Raw genomic sequence first — 18,403 nt, forward strand, 5'->3', positions numbered from 1 at the left:
AAATGTGTATGAAAACACACACAAACTCACATGTTGCTTGTTTCTCAATGCTAGCGTTAATACCTTCAGATATTTATTTATTCTATTCAATGTATGTTGTATAAATTATATAACATATATACTTTCAGATATTTATATATTGCATTCAATGTATGTCAAAGCCAGGAGAAAACAGTCCCTTTAAGCCTTACAAAAGCATATGCTAAGAAACAGGGTTAGATTTTACAAATCTTAGTTCAGAATTTTACCATCATGCCGTTTAAGTATATTTGTGACAAATGTTAAATTTACATTTGCTTAAATGAGCCCATGAAAAATCTTACTTAGCTCAACAGAAGAACAAAGGACAACTGAAGCAGGTGAGTTCATGACTCTAGGTCCTGAGAGAATTCACAGCAAGCTCTGAGTGAGGTCAAGGATAGAAGTGAGCAGAGAAAGAGGCAGTAATTGTGGTTCAGATTTTTATAAGAGCCCTGGGTGAAGTGCTGTGGGCTCCCCAGTCTGAGTGTGGATGGGTCCATTCAGACCAAAAGGACTAGGATTTTGTGGCTCTGTGAGGGTGGCATTGAAGGGGAGCCTGTGAATAGTCCCTGGGGTTCAGCAAGCCTGATGGTCTCAAGGAAGGGGGTCTTCTGGTGCAAGTGTTCACAGGACTGGCTGGTGTGAGTTAAAGGACCTGCAGGCTGCCTGCTCCCCAGACAGATGCTGAGGCAGCAACAGCGTGGAGCAGTTCAGGGGAGCTCTCAACAGTACTCTGTATGATCCTTCTTATTAGAACCGTCACAATGTCCCTGTGGTTAAAGAGAGAGGGGGAAAAGTACAATGGACAAATGATGGGAAATACATGATCTAATGATGTGAGGCTTAAGGGCAGGAAGGAAACTAATTGTTACAGACTTCACCCTTCTATGCTACCGAAAAGTTTCTGGTTAGATATTCTTTCCTGCAACCTTCAATTGCTAGGCTAACACTTCATTCATTACACATCAACATTTATACAAGCAACCTTTCAGCTTTATTGATTAGCATATATGCTTACCACACACAGAATAAAACCTTTTACACTCCGGTATGTCACTTTGGTTAAAATACAGATTATAAGCATAAACAATGATAATCTTTCCTCTGATACAATGATCTCAGAACTGTGATTTCTATGTTTACAAAAGGGAGGCTAATCATTTAAGAAGACATACACTAATTACATGACTTTTCTGGGAAGGGTTTTCCGTTCATTTCTAGCGTAGCAGAGATGTCTTTAATTTAAACATGTCACCTGATATTCATGACTTCTGTTGATATTATAAAAGACATCAAGATTTTAGTGAACTGTCATTATATGTTACTTTGAAAGCAAGTGATGTAACTACTGAAAATGGACATCTTACTTTAATCTGTGGAATTATTTCCTGAACATTTACATCACAGTGACTTACAGGGATGTGTGACATGAATGACAAACACCACCATTTAGATGTTCACTGTATATGTTACATTCCTGTGTCCTTAATCTTATAATGGAGAAAAATATAAATGTTTTCTTCCTAGATAGAATGGCTTCTCTCATCTTTGAGGTAGCAACCATCAAAAGCATAACTTTGCATGCACACTAGAAATGAAGTATAGCATGAAGTAATTTGAGAATTCAGTTACATTCATTTTGGTTTTCAAATAATCACAAATCATGTCAATATCAACAAACATACATAGCTACTAACTGTACATGGCTAAACATCACCTCTTCACCTTGTGATCCATACTAACATATCAATTTTCTGTCTATTTTAACTATGAATCACTGTCTACAATATTTCTCCCTAAGAGGAACATCAGAAAACAGGATTTATGAAATACTTTCTAGTATGCATTTTCTGATATTGATTTAGATTTGAATTTTTATAAATATTTTTCTATATTTTCTTTATGTCATTCCATATCTTTCTTATATAAATAAGTCTTTTGTCTCCTGAATTGTATATTCAGGACAAACCTCTTCCATGTCTTACTTCATTACTAGGGTTTCCCTCCAGGACATGCTCTCTGATGTCCAGTGAGGTGAGAGAGCTGATTAAGGCCTCTGAAGTTTCCTTACATTTATGAGATTTCCTTCAGTATGAATTATCTGATGGTAAGTAAGACCAATGTGCTGGGTTAAAGTCTTTGTCACAATCCTTACATTTATAAGGCTTCTCTTCAGTATGAATTCGCTTGTGTTTAGTAAGAGTTTCATAGCGACTGAAAGCTTTTCCACATTCTTTATATTATTAAGTTTTCTCTCCAGTGTGAATTCTCTGATGGCGAGTAAGACTTGTGCGGTACCTAAAGCCTTTGCCACAATCCTTACATTTATAAGGCTTCTCTCCAGAATGAATTCGCTGGTGTTGAGTAAGAGTAGAGTGTTGACTAAAGACTTTTCCACATTTTTGACATTTATAAGGTTTCTCTCCAGTGTGAATTCTCTGATGGCAAGTAAGACCTGAGTGCCAGCTAAAGCCTTTGCCACAATCCTTACATTTATAAGGCTTCTCTCCAGTATGACCTCTCTGATGGGATGTAAGGCCTGAGTGCCGGCTAAAGCCTTTGCCACAATCCTTACACTTATAAGGCTTCTTTCCAGTATGAATTCGCTGGTGTTGAGTAAGAGTTGCGTACTGACTGAAAGCTTTTCCACATTTTTGACATTTATAAGGTTTCTCTCCAGTGTGAATTCTCTGATGGCAAGTAAGACTTCCTCTTTGAATAAAGCCTTTGCCACAATCCTTACATTTGTAAGGCTTCTCGTCACTATGAATTTGCTGGTGTTTAATAAGAGGTGTGTATTGATTGAAAGCTTTAGCACACTTGTGCCATTTATAAGGTTTCTCTCCAGTGTGAATTCTCTGATGGCAAATAAGACCTGAGTGCCGGCTAAAGCCTTTGCCACAATCCTTACATTTATAAGGCTTCTGGACAACATGGATTCGCTGATGTTGACTAAGTTTTGAACTATGATTAAACGCTTTGTCACATTCTGTACATTTGAAAGTATTCCATCCTGTATGAATTTCCCTATGTTTACGTAGATTGAGTGCATTAGTAAAGACTTTCTCACATTTCTTAAACTTGCAGTTTTTCTGTAGATTCTGAATACTCTGCTGTTGAATAAGTTCTGAAGACTGATTAGACACATCATATTCACTACAATTGTAAGTCTTCTCCCCAATATGTATACTCTTATTTAGTGAAAGACCTGATGCTTCATAACAGATATTCCTACCTGTATTACTTTCAGAATCCTTATCTGAAGATTGAGTTGCCTGATGTTTCCTAAGATCAGAGTGTTGCCCAATGTAATATCCACTGTCATTGCATGAACAGTTTCTTGCTCCATCATAAATACTCTGGTAACTATTGGGGTTGGAGCTCCTACTAAAGGCCTGACTCGTCTTATTACACATGAAAAGTTCCTTTATATTAACCCTATCATGACATGTATCAAACAGTGATAGCTGAATTAAGACTCTTCCATTATTATCAACATTACACATTTTGGATTGGAGAGAACCTGTGTGTTGGTGGAAGAATAATGACCCGTTGCTCACAGATCCCTCAAGTTGATTATATTGTGGGTTTTCTCCATCATGTGTAAACTTCTCCTTTTCAGACGTGGTTGAATGTATGTGTAATCGAAGTCTATGTTCAGAGTGGTGTGAACGAGCATTTGGAGAAGAGACTGGATGACCTTCCAGATTTTCCACATTTCCTCTCAGAGAGCATGTGTGTTTCAAAAACTGATGTGAGTCATTGCTTACAAAGATACACTGCGCGGCAGACGGTGATGACTGAATCGGGTGCTTTCCCCAATTTGACTCCCAGTGCTCATTTCTTCTGGCAGTCATGTCCACAGTATGTGAAACGGTCTCAATTTCTTTATGTCCATATAAACATCCTCTCAGTCTTTCACATACCCTTGTATGTCCCCAGTCTTTGGATAAATTTTCATCTCCGAGGTGAGCTCTTTCATACAGGTTTGCTTTTTGGATTGAATTTTCAAACCCTGGATTCTTTGACATCAAACCATGGGTGTTGTGAGAAGACACAGCTGAAAGATACCAAATAGAAGCTTTCTTATCTACTATTCTCAGTGAATATCCTTGAAGATTTAGAGAAAATGGGGACCCAAGGATCAAGGTACCAGAGGATTAGGCAGATTGGAGTTCATCTCTCTCCACAAATGCATCAGGAATACATCAGAATTGGAAGAATTCTCACAGAGGCCCCTCTGAACACTACCAAAGATCCTACACCACCTAAAAGGAAAGAAAGATTCCTGCTGAGCCAGGTGGACTAAAAAAGAAGAAGGAGAAGGAAGAGGAGAGGAACTGGGATGGGACCTGCAACCTTGGGGGGATCTGAAGAGAGGAGAGGTGTCCACATCCGGGGGAGCCCCTCACTGGGGGAGCCCAGTTTGGACAGAAGGAGAGCCTCATTCTCTGTGGAAGAGAACATGGCAACCCGCGTGTAGCAGCAGGGCAGTGAGAGCTGCAGAGGGGGTGCTGACCCCTGCCCTGCCCACCCAGCCTGAGAGGGTGTCCACCTCAAGGGTGTCCACCCCTGCACACAAGGGCTGGGTGCTGGAACGTGGGCTTTGGAGAGCAAACCCAGGCAGAGGACTGCGGTTGGCCATGAGGACACATCCTGAGGGGACGGGAGGGAGGGAGGAGCTCTGCAAATGGGACGCTTGTGGAGGAAGCCTGCACCACCAAAGGGCAGACGCCACTGTTGAGTGAGGCCCAAAGGGAAGAACCCCACCGCAGCCTCTCTCCCCCGTGCTGGCCCCTCATCCCTGGCAGTAGGGAGGACCGCCACCCGGTGGGCTCTACTGAGGCCCAGCCACGGCCTCCCGCATGCCCCTCCTCCCCCGTCAGCAGACCCCTGTGCCCTGGGGCAGCCTCTGGAGCAGACACCCGTGGGTGGGCCACATGCTCAGAAGGAGCTGAAAGCGCAGCTGAGCCCCAGGGTTAAGGAAGCAAAGCTGAGGTCTCTGCTCGCAGCTGCACTAACCACGCTTTTACACAGGCAACCGGCTTTGTCAGCTCAGCCCCTACAGAGCATCTGAAGGACAAGGGGGACGCCCCCGATCACAGCAGGTGTGGCTTTAGCAACTGTAGACTTTGAGGGCTCGGACACGAGGGGACGGGGCCAGGCTGGAGTCTGAGCTGCCCCCAGAGCACCACAGTACCTGGGACCTAGGCCCTGAGTTCAGGGGATCTATGCTGGTGACCCGGGGAGAACAACATCCGAGAGACCCCAGGGCCGTGTGCCCGCATACCCATGGTTGAGCTGGGGCCAAGATGAGTGCCAGCCAGGGTCACACGAGACACAGCCAATGGGGGAAAGTGACGCACAGAGCACGTCCCAAGGGGAACATTCCCAGAGCAGCAATCCTCAGGGGCTTCTCTCCCGGGGGTGTGTTCCAATCCCACCTGCCTCCACATAGATCAGGATCACAGCGAAGAAACAGATCTGGGGGCTCTGTTCCACCAACCAGGGTGCACACCCACCACAGACATGGCGGTGACAGCCACAGAGTGAAGGGGAAGCTCCGCTCAATATCCAGGGCAGGCTGGGGTCACAGCAATCAAGTGCCCATCAAGGGGATCAGGGCACAAACCTCAGGGCCAAAATGAGCCCCTAAAGGGCAGGCACAAGAAACAAGAGGAACTTGTGCAGCCTTCAGGGCAGAGACCACATAAACAGAACACGTAATAAAACCAGAGGACAAAGAGTATGGAGCAGAGGAAGGGGCAAAATAATAAGCTGCAAGAACCACTAAATGAAGTGGAGACACGCAGTCTAATGATTACCTTTTGCCCTAAGACGTCTTAAATGGAGACACCAAACATTTTCAGAAATACTAGGTGCCTTCCAATTCTTTAATCCACTTCTTACCACTTGTGTTCTACTGGAACACATTCTATTAGATGCTTATATCTAAACATCATAAATGATACTGGCATACAAGTATTTAGAAACTGAGGGTCATTGGAAACTGATAACAAATGAGATAATAGAGTCTTAAGCAATTAAATAAGAAGTGAGATTTTAAAAAATATGTTGGGATCACAGAGAACTCTAGTCAGTTACCTGTGGAGACCCAAATGGAAGGAAATCTAACAAAGAGTGGCTATTTATACGTGTACTTTATTCTCTTTGCTGTACCAGAGTACAACATTGTAAAACAATAAGGATTTAAATCCAATAAGGATTTAAAGGACTTAAAAGGACTTTATATGATCTAAAATGTTAATAGTTTGAAACAACCATTAGAAATATGGTGGAAAATGTTCTAAACTATTTTGCCAATTTATTTAAGAAATCTTTGAGTTAATTGAATATATTAAAGTGTTTTACCATTGAGGAATTGTGGTAAATACACTTCAGATATTTAAAATGATTTCACATAAAGAAATGTGAAACATTGTGTGTGTAACTCAGAGATTTGCATTCTCTCATTTTATGGAAGTTTTGCTTTATACATTGAAATGAGTTTAAAATTTATAAGGTCATATTTGTAGCTTCTAGTGTTTTAGAAAATATAAATCAGAAAATAAATTCTGTCTCCAATAATCCTAGAGTATTGGTAGTTTGTTTACAATTCCACTCACACACTTCTTTCTAGAGGTAGAAACAAACTTTAAAAAGAGCATCTTATATTTACTGGTCAATGGGCAGTTTTCCTAGGACCCTCAAGAAATGAAAGAGCAGCCAAATCAGGCAAGTTGTCACAGCCAAGAAGAGAATTTGAATTCTCACTGTGGATGAGAAAAGTAATGACGGAGCTGAATTCATGAATGATTGAGAGGCAGAAGGAGCCAGGCAATGTCCATCTATGACAGCAACAGAAATGAACCCAGAGTTCTCCAGAATCATTTCCACTGCAGCACGGCTTCCCAAGCCACAGGACAAAGGCTGACTTCCTCACTGCTCCTGGGTCCTCTCACCTGAGTCATCAGCTCCCTCCATTCACACCTACCTGGGTATGTGGCTGTTGTGTCCGTTCTCCTTACATCCCAGGGATTCTTCATTTGCTCCAGAAAGGTGACCAGGTCCGACTTAGAGACCACAAGACCTGTTCATCAGAGAAAGTAATAATTGTTTTGCTAGAGATTCATAAGTTTCCAACCCAATATGTATTTGGGTGATAAGAGAACACACGGGTGAATGTTAATACAGCCTAGAGGATGATTCCCCCAAATACTTTATTGAAAGCACCCTTACAATACTAACAAATACATTAAAATCAGATCCTGACATTCTGGTCAAGTACTACAAGGCGAAACTAAGTAGTGTAAATGTGATTTTAAGAGGAAGGTGTCACTATTTAATACCATGGAACTGATTCAATCACCACCACGCTAGAGTGAAGGAGGCAGATTACATCAAGGAAGAAAAAGGTTAGAATCATACTGAATCACCATGAAGGCTTTCTTTCTAAACTCACAAATACCCATTTATTGCTAGAAAGCAGGGATCTGAAGGTGTTGGTGGAAGCAGAATATTCCAGGAGACGTTCTAGAAATGCAGGCACCAAACTCAGTGGTGGAAAAGGGATTCTGGAAGGCAGTTGTCCTGACCCAAGGAGGCCAGTTTCCCGTAGGTCTCTAACATCACATCCCTGTACAAGTCCCGCTGACCGAGGTCCAGGCATTCCCACTCCTCTTGGGTGAAGTCTATGGCCACATCCCGGAACATCAGCCGTCCCTGAAATACAAAGTACACATGCATATACTTTGGGGTCACAAAGAGCCAGACACAACTGAGATCGCAAAGAGTCAGACAGGACTGATGACTGAATGACTGAACTGACTGACTGACTGACTGTCATATGGCCACGGGAAGACGTCCTAACCTGACCGTAAACGAAAGCAGTAATTTCAGAGAACTGATTTTGATTTAGTGTAGTTTCGGGTATCACACAGTAACATTTTCTACCACATTTTTCACCCCAAGAAAAGAGGATATGATTCACAAGAAACTATTCTAACATGGAAGAGAAACTATAATGTAAACAGATCAACACTGGCATATTTATTTTTGAGTGTTGTATTCGTGCGACCCAGTACAAATTGTCTACCAAAAACCAGGAAACATTTTTAAAAAGCAGATTCTGATCCAAGAGTTCTGGAGTGGAGAAATTGTGCCACATTTTTACCAAGCTTCTTTGAACTAGTAATATTGCAAATTCTGCTCCACAAATGACCATTTTGAACAGCAATGAAGGAGAATAGTAGGGAAGAATTCATATTTAAGTCTGAACTTTAATTCTTTTACAGATTTTACAGGTCTTATAGGATAGTAACCTTGCAGCAAGAATCATTTTAACTATTTAGTATATACTGTATATCTTTCTGACAGTTCTTACACAATCATGAATGTGCAGCAGAAATAATAGCTCCTCTGTCCATAGGATTCTCCAGGAAAGAATACTAGAGTAGGTACCTACTCCCTTCTTCTGAAAATCTTAAAAAAATAGAAAAATGCGATCAAATCACGTTAACAGGTTTGTGGACAGACACATAAACTAAAATGGGTCTATATACTTATTAATAGTCAATAGGGAAAAGTCCTCATGTCAATCAAATAGAATTTTTTAACTGATTAAAAATGTACATATATACATGAGGATGATATTATTTTATTTCTTTAAATAAACTAGAATACAGACATAGAGAATGATGTAACATAAAGTAAAGCTTTGGTTCTGAATTTTTTCATTTCCTGAAAATCTATATCATTTCCAAAGAGCTATAGTTCAAATTTTAATATAGTTGAACATAGATTGACACTAATAAGATTCTTATAAACATTTTGGAAAATACAAAAATGTGATGAGACTCTGTGATGTGAGCATGGAGTGCACCAGGAAATGACTAGACCTGGGCTTGAGTGACAAAAATCCCCCAAACCCAGCATCTCTACTAAACACAGTCATCTTCCAAAGCAAAGAGAAACTTAAGAGCATATGGGATTCCCCCATTAACTGTCATAGTTTAGGCACATCCCTCACATTTTTTCCCCAAGACATTTGTTAAAGACAAAAGGAAAATACATGAGCTACCTAGCATTGGAATCTCACAGAAGTACCTAAACCCTAACATCAGAGTCATGGGGTTAGAAGTACATGGAAGAATGCATTATCATTGCATGGGTATTTTGGTAATATTATGAAAACCATGATCTGAATCAATCATTAAAAAATGCTAGTTTTAAGCAAATTTCACTTCATATATACCTCCCGTGACATGTAGCCTAATACCACATTTAATTAGTAAGTCTTTCTTATCGAAACAGAGGAAGAGAATAGTCTCAACTACATTTTTTTGTTTTTGAAAATATTCTGAGAAAAAATCTAGACCGCTGAGTCCATTCTATTTCCAAGGGCATTGCCTTTTGCTCCTGTTCTAAAGACCTGAAGTTGTATCCAGATATAAACTCATCATGGCGTTTCCCCTACTCCCTAGGATCCCAACACAGAACAGCAAAGGGAATATGTTCAACATTGAAACTGACGGAACAATGTTGAGACTTCATCATGCTCTATAGAAAGCCAGGATACATACATTGGATAACAGGCTCTGGGACATAGGAAGAAACTGTCTAAAGAGCCAGTCTCCTCTAACACAAGAAAAACTGGAAAAAAATAAGCAGTTGGCAACAAACACCCTAGGAAGAAAAATTAGAAGCAGAGAATTGAAGGTGTTCTGCCCGTAGTCCGAGTCCCAGGTAGGGAAAGAAGACTCCTCGAAACAATGCAACTCGCAATAGGGGAATTTATTACTGACTCGAGCCAGGGCCTCCCGCCCTCACCAGGTGTGTGAGGACGAAAGGCCCCGAGCCCCAGTTCTCTCAGGTATTTATTAGGTCAAAACAAGCAGCAGGTAGTTGGCGCAATCGGATTGGTTACACAGTGGGTAGTTGGCGTAAGCGGATTGGTTACACAGTGGGTAGTTGGCGTAAGCGGATTGGTTACACAGTTGCAAGGTAATTTTTGTTGGCCCTACGTGGGGCTTTCAGCTTTCCCTTGATAGGTTCCCTTTCTTCTGGCTAGGCATATGTTGATTGGCTGGCTCTAGGTGGCCTGATAATTATGTTACCCCAGGAAACCAGGCCTACTTCTACTCTAGGCTGCCTGCCATGGCATTAGCCGTGACAGCCTCACATTTCCCCCTTGTCTTTGTACTTTTGTAGAGAAATCTTTCTCTTCACCCTGTGAAATTGACTGATATTTTTGTCTCAATACCATAATTTGGATGGTATTTAGGCGTTCCCTAATAAATGAGACCAGACGGTTTAAAATGCATGGACCAAAGGTCAGTAACAATATTGATACTATGAGTGAATCCAGGAGGGTGGAAATCAAAGTGGTCAACCAGGGGGAGTGCTGAAACCAAGATTTAAACTAGCCTTGTTGGGCTTTTCGTTTTCTCTTTCACTGGGCTAGTCCCTCTCTTACTTTCTGGAGAGATTTTCTGTACCACCCCTGAATGGTCGATATAGAAACAGCATTTTTCTCCCAGTGTTGTACATAATCTTTCTTGTTGCAGAAACAACAAATCTAAACCTCTCTTATTCTGTAACACTACTTTAGCCAAGAAGCTCAAGGATTCTTGGAGGTGTGAAATGGACTGTTCTCGTAGTTTTGCAACCCCAAGTGGCGCAATAAAAAGAGTCAACTCTCTCACACTTCTCAATTTGGTTCCGATCCCCTTTACCCCCCGGGCAGACATAGACATGCACCTGTTCGTAGTACTGTGGGCCTTTTCGCTCACAGTTACGGGTGAACAGACCGAAAGAGCTGTGGGCAAAGAACTTGGTCAGTTGGTGGGGACCAAACCCATTACCGTCAGTCGCCAGCACGCACAAATCAAAGATCAGTATTGACCACCATGTCCCTTTGGGGGCCACATTGGAGCTCGAATTCAGCACTTGTCCAGTCTCAGGATTGTAGATCACCCAAGTCAGGTTAGCTGGCTGATGGGGGTTGTGGCTGGTTGCTCCTGGGACGATGAAAACTGTTATCAGCAGGAGAGTTAAAAGGGCTCTCATCGTACAAGTTTCAGTTTTAAAGGGTTTGACGGGTGAGGACTCGCCTCCCATCCTGCTTGCATCTTTTCTTGTTCTGCGGTGGCTTGCCTCACGTGATTGCAGTGAACCTAGGGCCCGATCCTGTCGACCTTAACAGCAGTAGGAGTGATAAGGAGGACAACATAAGGGCCTTTTCATTTAGGTTTTAATGCTTTAGATTGGTGTCGTTTTACCCAAACCCAATCGCCCGGGCCAATATCATGTGAGGAGATGGTCCCCTTGCTTGTTTCCTCGTGTATCTCTCGAATTAATTTTTAAACATGGCTATGCACCTTACTTAATGCCATCAGTGATTGCTGGAATTGTCTCAAGGTAGGGGGTGGTAGGCATTTTCTCTCGATATAGGACACACAGGAGGGGGTCTTCTATACAGAATTTCAAAAGGGGTAAGATTCAGCTTATAAGGGGTGTTATGCGCTCGAAAGAGCGCGAAGGGAAGGAGGGTCACCCAGTCTCCGCCAGTCTCTATTGCCAACTTTGTCAAAGTTTCTTTTAGGGTCCGATTCATTTTTTCAACCTGTCCTGAGTTCTGGGGATTATATTCACAATGTAACTTCCATTTTGTCCCCAGAGCTTGGGCCAGCCCTTGTACAATCTGGCTCACAAAGGCAGGTCCGTTATCACTGGCAGGCCCGTACCTAGGCACTATCTCCTCTAAGATCTTTTTAGCAACCACTGTTGCTGTCTCTCCCTTAGTGGGGAAGGCTTCTACCCATCCCGAGAAGGTATCTACCAGAACCATAGTCACTGGCAGCCCGTACCTAGGCACTATCTCCTCTAAGATCTTTTTAGCAACCACTGTTGCTGTCTCTCCCTTAGTGGGGAAGGCTTCTACCCATCCCGAGAAGGTATCTACCAGAACCAACAGATAGCAATACCTGTACTTGCCTGGCCTTACCTCAGTGAAATCTATGTCCCAGTGTTGCCCTGGCTCTTCCCCTCGGTACCTCGTTCCAGTGTGCTGCCTTTTCCCTGCCCTCATCAGCTGGCATGCTTTGCAAGCCTGGATTATTTCTCGTACAGTTGCATTTTGTCGAGGGAACCTCAGGCAGGCTGTCTGGAGAAGTGTCAAGGTCCTTTTTTTTTTTTTTTTTCCAAGTGTGTAGTTGTATGCAGGTGTTCACATAGGTGACGACCCAGGATGACAGGCAATATCAGGTTGCTGTTTTGATCTCGGTACCATCTATCTTTGTCATCCTTCTGGAGGGTGTTATCCTCGTTGATCTGGCGGCTGCTTTGAAACCCCTTCGATGGCGTGGGGGGTGTAAACGCAGAGTTGCTGTCCATATGTCAACTTGTCGGCATCGTGGATGAGGAGGGCAGTGGCTGCAATGATGCGGAGGCAAAGGGGCCACACAGAGGCCACCGGGTCCAGTCGCTTTGAAAGGTATGCTACCGGCCGCTTCTATGGTCCCCATTGTTGCGTCAAGACCCCCTTTTTTATTTTTTGCTTTTTATCTACAAACAGCTGGAATGGCTTATTTGAGTTAGGCAGGGCAAGGGCTGGGGCTTCCAGTAGGGCCCGTCTGAGTGTCTGGAAAGCCTGTTTTATTGGCTCAGTCCAAGTCCAGTTTGAGGTCTCTTTACTTTTCTCATACAAGGGCCGGGCCTTCTCAGCAAACCCCATGATCCACAGTCTACAATATCCAACAGTCCCCAAAAACTCTCTCACCTGGCACGGGGTCTTGGGCTCTGGTATCTGCAATATTGTTTCCTTTATGGCCTGAGTTAGCCACCTTTGCCCCTGCCTGATCTTATACCCCAAATAGGTGACCTCTTGCCGGGATATTTGCGCCTTTTTTTGCGCTAGCACGATGTTCTAAGGTGCCTAGAGTCTGTAAGAGGTCACCGGTGGCACGGCTGCATGCCTCCTCTGTGGTTCCAGCCAACATAAGGTCATCTACATATTGCAGCAGGATGACCTCTGGGTGGCGAGTCTGATATTCATAGAGGTCTTTACTCAAAGCCTCATTAAACGAAGTAGGGGAGTTTTTGAACCCTTGTGGGAGGCGGGTCCAAGTTAGTTGTACTACCGGTTAGTCTTTCCCCTCAGTCCACTCAAGGGCAAATATTTCTTGGCTCTGGGCCACCAGGGGTAGGCTGAAAAAGGCATCTTTCAAGTCTAACAGAGTGTACCAAGTGTACTCAGGCAGTAGACTGTTCAGGAGGGTATTCGGGTTGGGGACAGTAGGGTGTATGTCACTCACCCGTTTGTTGACTTCTCGCAGGTCTTGGACAGGTCTGTAATCTGTCCTCTTTGGCTTCTTCACCGGTAGTAAGGGGGTGTTCCAAGGGAATTGGCACCGCTTGAGAATTTTGGCATCCATGAGCCGTCAAATGTGGGGAGTGATCCCCCACCGAGCCTCCTGGCTCATAGGGTATTGCCTCACCCTCACAGGCGTTGCCTCGGCTTTTAGTTCAATGACGACCAGATGTCTCTGTTTAGCCAGTCCCATTCCTGCTGTTTCTGCCCATGCCAACAGGTATTTGTGGACCCACGGTTGTATATCTGGTGCTATAACCTCTGAGGGCTTAGGCACAAAAAGTCTGTATTCATCTCTTAAAGCTAGAGACAAGATATGTATCGGCTGTCCAAGTCCATCCGTGACTGACATTCCCCCAGGGTCAAAATGGATCTGAGCATTAACTTTAGTCAACAAGTCCCGTCCAAGCAGAGGGGCTGGGCATTCTGGTATCACTAAAAATGAATGGGACACCTGATGGGTCCCCAGATTTACTTTCCGTTCTGTGGTCCAAAATATCTGTTTGTCCCCATGGCTCCCTGCACCAAGCTGGTTTTTTTTTTTAGACATTGGTCCCAGTTTTTTTTATTTAAAACAGTGTTGGGTGCCAGTGTCTACCATGAAGCCAACGGGTTTTCCCTCTACATGTATGGTTACCCAGGACTCGGGGAGGGGTGTCGAGTCTTGACTCCCCTAGTCCGCATATAGAACTCGAGTTCTAGGGGAAATTTTTTTCTCTGGGTTGTTCCTCTCTTCGGGTCCCTCTTAGGCCACTCATTTTTCCAGTGCCCCCGTTCTTTGCAGTAAGCGCACCGATCTTTTTTAGGCCTGCCTTTTTGGTCTCGCTCTCTCTCTTTTTTTTTTTCCTGTCTGGGGGCCTCGAGGTTCCCTCAATTTTGTTCTGGCCTTTATCCCCGCAAAAAGAATCTTGGCTAGCTCTCTCTGGTTTTTCCGGTTTTCCTTTGCCCTATGTTTCCTATCTTCTTTCCTGATCTTTTCAGCTAGTTTCCTTTCCTCCCGACGAAGTCGTTTCTCCCTTTTTTTCTGGGGTCTCCCTATTATTAAATACCTTTTCAGCTGCTTTCAGTAAGTCTTGTATTGTCTGTTCTCCTAACCCTTCTATCTTTTGTAACTTTCTCTTAATATCTGGGGCTGCTTGATTTACAAACGCTAGTAGGACTGCAACGTGTGATTCCTTAGCCTGGGGGTCCATAGGTGTATATTATCTAAAAGCTTTTATTAGCCTCTTTAGGAAGGCTGACGGGCTCTCAGTGGGCTCTTGCCTTACTAAGTTTACCTTTACCAAATTTGTTGGCTTTTTAGCTGCGGCCCGCAGGCCAGCCATTCGAGTCTGGCGGTACAATCGGAGATGCTCCCTACCTTTCTTTCGCTCAAAATCCCAGTTAGACCGCAACAGAGGAAACCCCTCGTCCACGAGATGAGGCTGGGTGGTTGGTCTCCCGTTGACCCCCGGGACCCGTTTCCGCGCCTCTGCCGGGATTTGCTCCCATTCTTCTGTGTTGAAGAGCACCTGCAACAGCTGTTGGCAATCATCCCAGGTGGGGTTATGAGTGAACACAATGGGAAAAGGGCCAGTATTGATAGGTTCGCTCTCCGTCTGGGTTAGCTGGTCCCACCCGGATGGGGAGTGCCTATACAGTAGATGAAGGTAACTCTGGGTCTCCATGATCTCGCTCACCCCCACCCCCTCTATTCTCTCTTCAGGGTCGGGACTCCCCCGCCCCTTCTGATTTATCAGGGGGGCTCTTCCCCCCAGGAGGAACCTGCAACAGAGGAGGGGCATATGGCGGGGGCCTAATTTCCGTCTCCAAGTCAATCAGGTCCCAGTCCGAGGATTCCTGCAAGACCGATTTTGGGCCCTTTTTCTTCTTGGCTTCTTCTGGGGAAGTGGGAGTGTCTGTAACCAGGGCCTGTACATTAGGAGAATCAGGGAGTTTGTGAACAAAAGGTTTTAACCATTCGGGCGGATCTTCTACTAGATTTTGTCAGACCATAACATATGGGACTTGGCTCGGGTGGCCCCAGGGATCAGGAGGTCTGAGAAGGTAAGCAAGATGGGGGGAAGTGAATCTAAGGCAACTGTATTGGAGTGCATGATTAAAAGTTTAAAGAAGTGATTAGGAGGAGACTATGGGGTGAAGATGAAGCTTAACCGCCTCCACATACTCTGTGAGGTCGAATGGCCCTCTATGGGAGTAGGATGGGCACCAGAGAACACCATGAAGTCAACAATAGTGGAAGCAGTCTGGCTTCCATCTATTGACTCATGGCTAGGGTTAGCTCGAGACCCTCTTACTTGGACATGGTTCTGTATCCAGAAGGGAAAGGGGAAAATATTAATGGCACAAAAATTGACTGATGATAAAAAAGGAAATTCTACAGGATTTGGACGGGGATGACCTGACCCCTCCCGTATGCTGGATAATGACGCGCCTGCCTCCCAGTGCTCCACCAGGACCGGAGGCCGCCTTAATGCCCGATCCTGGGCCAGGTGAAGTTCCTGCAGCAGCCGCTGCTCCTCCGCCAGCTCTCCTGGAGGTCCTAGAGCCGCCGCTTTGGCAGGCTCTGATCCCGAGGACAGAAGCCTCTGGCCAAGACTTCCAGGATCCGGCTCCAGCCAAACCGCCCAAGCTATACCTGCCTCTCCCGGTGAGTACTGACAAGAGGGGGAGTGAGAGGTTGGAATTAAACAGAGACTGCGCTCTGCCAGAGAGCTGGAGGGAACGAAAGAGAACAGTCAAGAGATTTACAGTGCTAGCTGCTGCTCTGGGAAAGTCTATCTCGGGCCCTCTGGAAAACTTCATCTGCCCCAGGGACAGGACAGTTCTTCAGCCGGCTCCAACAGAGGCCCCAGGCACTGTTATAGTCAAACCAGTGTGCCCAAGGCCGATGCGAGGTTTTGGCCACTGGAAGAATGAGTGCCTTAAGGCAAGGAAGGAAGAGGAAGCTCCCACAATTGTGGGGCTTACTGACTTGGAAACTAAATAGGGCTGCCAGGGCTCAGAGATATCAGGTCCTTGAGAGCCCATGGTAACCTTAAAAGCGGGGGACCAAAACATTGACTTCATGGTGGATACAGGAGCAGAACTATCGGTAGTAACAAAACCTGGGGCACCTCTGTCCAAAAAGACTACCGCTGTAACTGGGGTATCGGGAGAAGAGATGATTGAATCATTTTGCCAGCCCAGAAAATGTCAGATGGGGGGTCACCAAGTGATTCATGAATTCCTCTCCATTCCTGAGTGCCCAGTACCCCTGTAGGGAAGAGACTTGCTCTCCAAACTAGGAGCACAAGTGACTTTCTCCCCTGAGGAGAGGCCCACCTTCCGGATGGACTCTATGACTTATTTGCCCTCTCTCTCAGTACCACCCCAGGATGAGTGGAGGTTGCATGAGCCTCTGAAGGAAGAACCGGGTGGGCCAGAAGAGCATGAGTGAGAGTTAACTCAATTATTCCCTGAGATCTGGGTGGAAGACAACCCCCCCCACCCCCCGTCCCCTCAGGCTGGCTAAACATCAAGCCCCAGCTATAACAGAACTCAAACCAGACCCCGCTACCGACAGAGGCCTGGGCCGGCGTACTGCCCCACATCAATAGATTGAAATTAGCAGGCATTCTAGCAGAGTGCCAGTCGGCTTGGAATACACCGAGCCTGCCAGTCAAAAAGGAAGGAGGACAGGACTATAGGTCTGTATAAGATCTGAGGCTAGTCAACCAGGCTACTGTGACTTTACACCTCACTGTTCCAAACCCCTATACATTACTTAGCCTCTTCCTGCCGAGGACTAAAGTTTACACTTGCCTAGATCTCTAGGATGCCTTCTTCTGCATACACCTCGCCCCAGCGTAACAGGCCATCTTCTCCTTTGAATGGGAAGATCCAGTCAGGAGCACCGAACAACAGCTTATCTGGACTCCCCCACAAGGGTTTAAGAACTCCTCAGCCATCTTTGGGGAAACCTTGGCTTCTGACCTGGACTCATTCCATCCAGAAGAGTGTGGATGTCAGCTCCTACAATACAGGGATGACCTGCTGCTGGCTGCCTGAGATCTAGGAAAAATGCTGGAAAGGGACAAATGCACTGCTCCAGTTGTTCATGGAAGCAGGTTACCGGGTGTCTAAGAAGAAGGCACAGATCTACAAAGAGGAGGTAAGGTATCTGGGGTTTGTTTTAAAGAAGGGCTCAAGGTTCCAGACCCTAATTGGGTCCTATATACTGATGGCACTAGCCTGATAAAACAAGGACAACTGTCAGATTAGCAAAAGCAGAAGGGGCCAAGAATAAAAAGAGATGGTTGGGAATTGCCAAATGGCAAATTATTGGTACTGGAGGAGCTGGCACACACTCTGGTAAGCCAGACACACAAAGCGATCCACTTAGGCCCTGTTGCCTGCTCACAGGTTAATGCTGCCTCTCGGGGATTCAGACAAAATCCTCCGGGTATTCAGCTGAAAGGCACGCTGCCCCTTGAACACCTGGGAGTGGACTTCACTGAAATGAAACCTCACCGACACTACCGTTACCTGCTGGTCATGGTATGTACATTCTCGGGATGGGCAGAAGCTTTTCCTACCTGGACTGAATAAGTATCAGAAGTAGCCTGGTGCCTGCTTAGCGAAATAGTTCCCAAATTTGGGTTCCCTCCCAGCATTGGATCGGACAATGGCCCGGCTTTTGTATCTGATTTAGTGCAACAAGTAAGCAAAACTTTAAACATCAAATAAGAACTACACACTGCATGTAGGCCCAGAGTTCTGAGATGGTGGAATGAGTCAACCGGACACTTAAAGAGACTTTCCAAGTGGATCATAGAGACTGACTGCTCCTGGGTGGACTTTCTTCCAACGGTTCTGCTCAGACTCAGGATGACCCCACAGTCCCAAGGCTATTCTCCATATGAAATTGTGTATGGGAGGCCTCCTCCCATAATAAAACGGGTGTCAACAAATTTGCCTCAGGAAGGGGGGGGATAGGATTTCACAGCAGATGGAACTGGGTAAGGTAATAAA

At 44.9% G+C, this 18,403-nt stretch overlaps 1 protein-coding gene across 1 annotated transcript; it reads right to left on the reverse strand.

The window, feature by feature from the left end:
• Window positions 1-373: 373 nt before the first annotated feature.
• Window positions 374-17,928, reverse strand: LOC136157633 (zinc finger protein 708-like). Its single transcript, XM_065919453.1, has 7 exons — window positions 17,918-17,928; window positions 15,070-15,154; window positions 14,668-14,910; window positions 7,617-7,743; window positions 7,016-7,111; window positions 2,275-4,081; window positions 374-392 (listed from the first exon to the last, which is right to left on the reverse strand). Exons 1-7 carry the CDS (start codon window positions 17,926-17,928, stop codon window positions 374-376), a joined length of 2,388 nt encoding a protein of 795 aa, XP_065775525.1.
• Window positions 17,929-18,403: the final 475 nt, after the last annotated feature.

The sequence above is a fragment of the Muntiacus reevesi genome, chromosome 2 (genome assembly GCF_963930625.1).
Source record: "Muntiacus reevesi chromosome 2, mMunRee1.1, whole genome shotgun sequence".
In the NCBI taxonomy this organism is placed as follows: domain Eukaryota; kingdom Metazoa; phylum Chordata; class Mammalia; order Artiodactyla; family Cervidae; genus Muntiacus; species Muntiacus reevesi.

Excerpts from the sequence above, each read along its gene's own strand:
- LOC136157633 (XM_065919453.1), bottom strand. Across the intron at positions 14,911-15,069 it reads AGAGAATAGAGGGGGTGGGG|CTGTTGCAGGTGCTCTTCAA; the intron begins GTGAGCGAGATC and ends GATTGCCAACAG. Across the intron at positions 7,112-7,616 it reads CGGGAAACTGGCCTCCTTGG|GTCTTGTGGTCTCTAAGTCG; the intron begins GTCAGGACAACT and ends TCTGATGAACAG.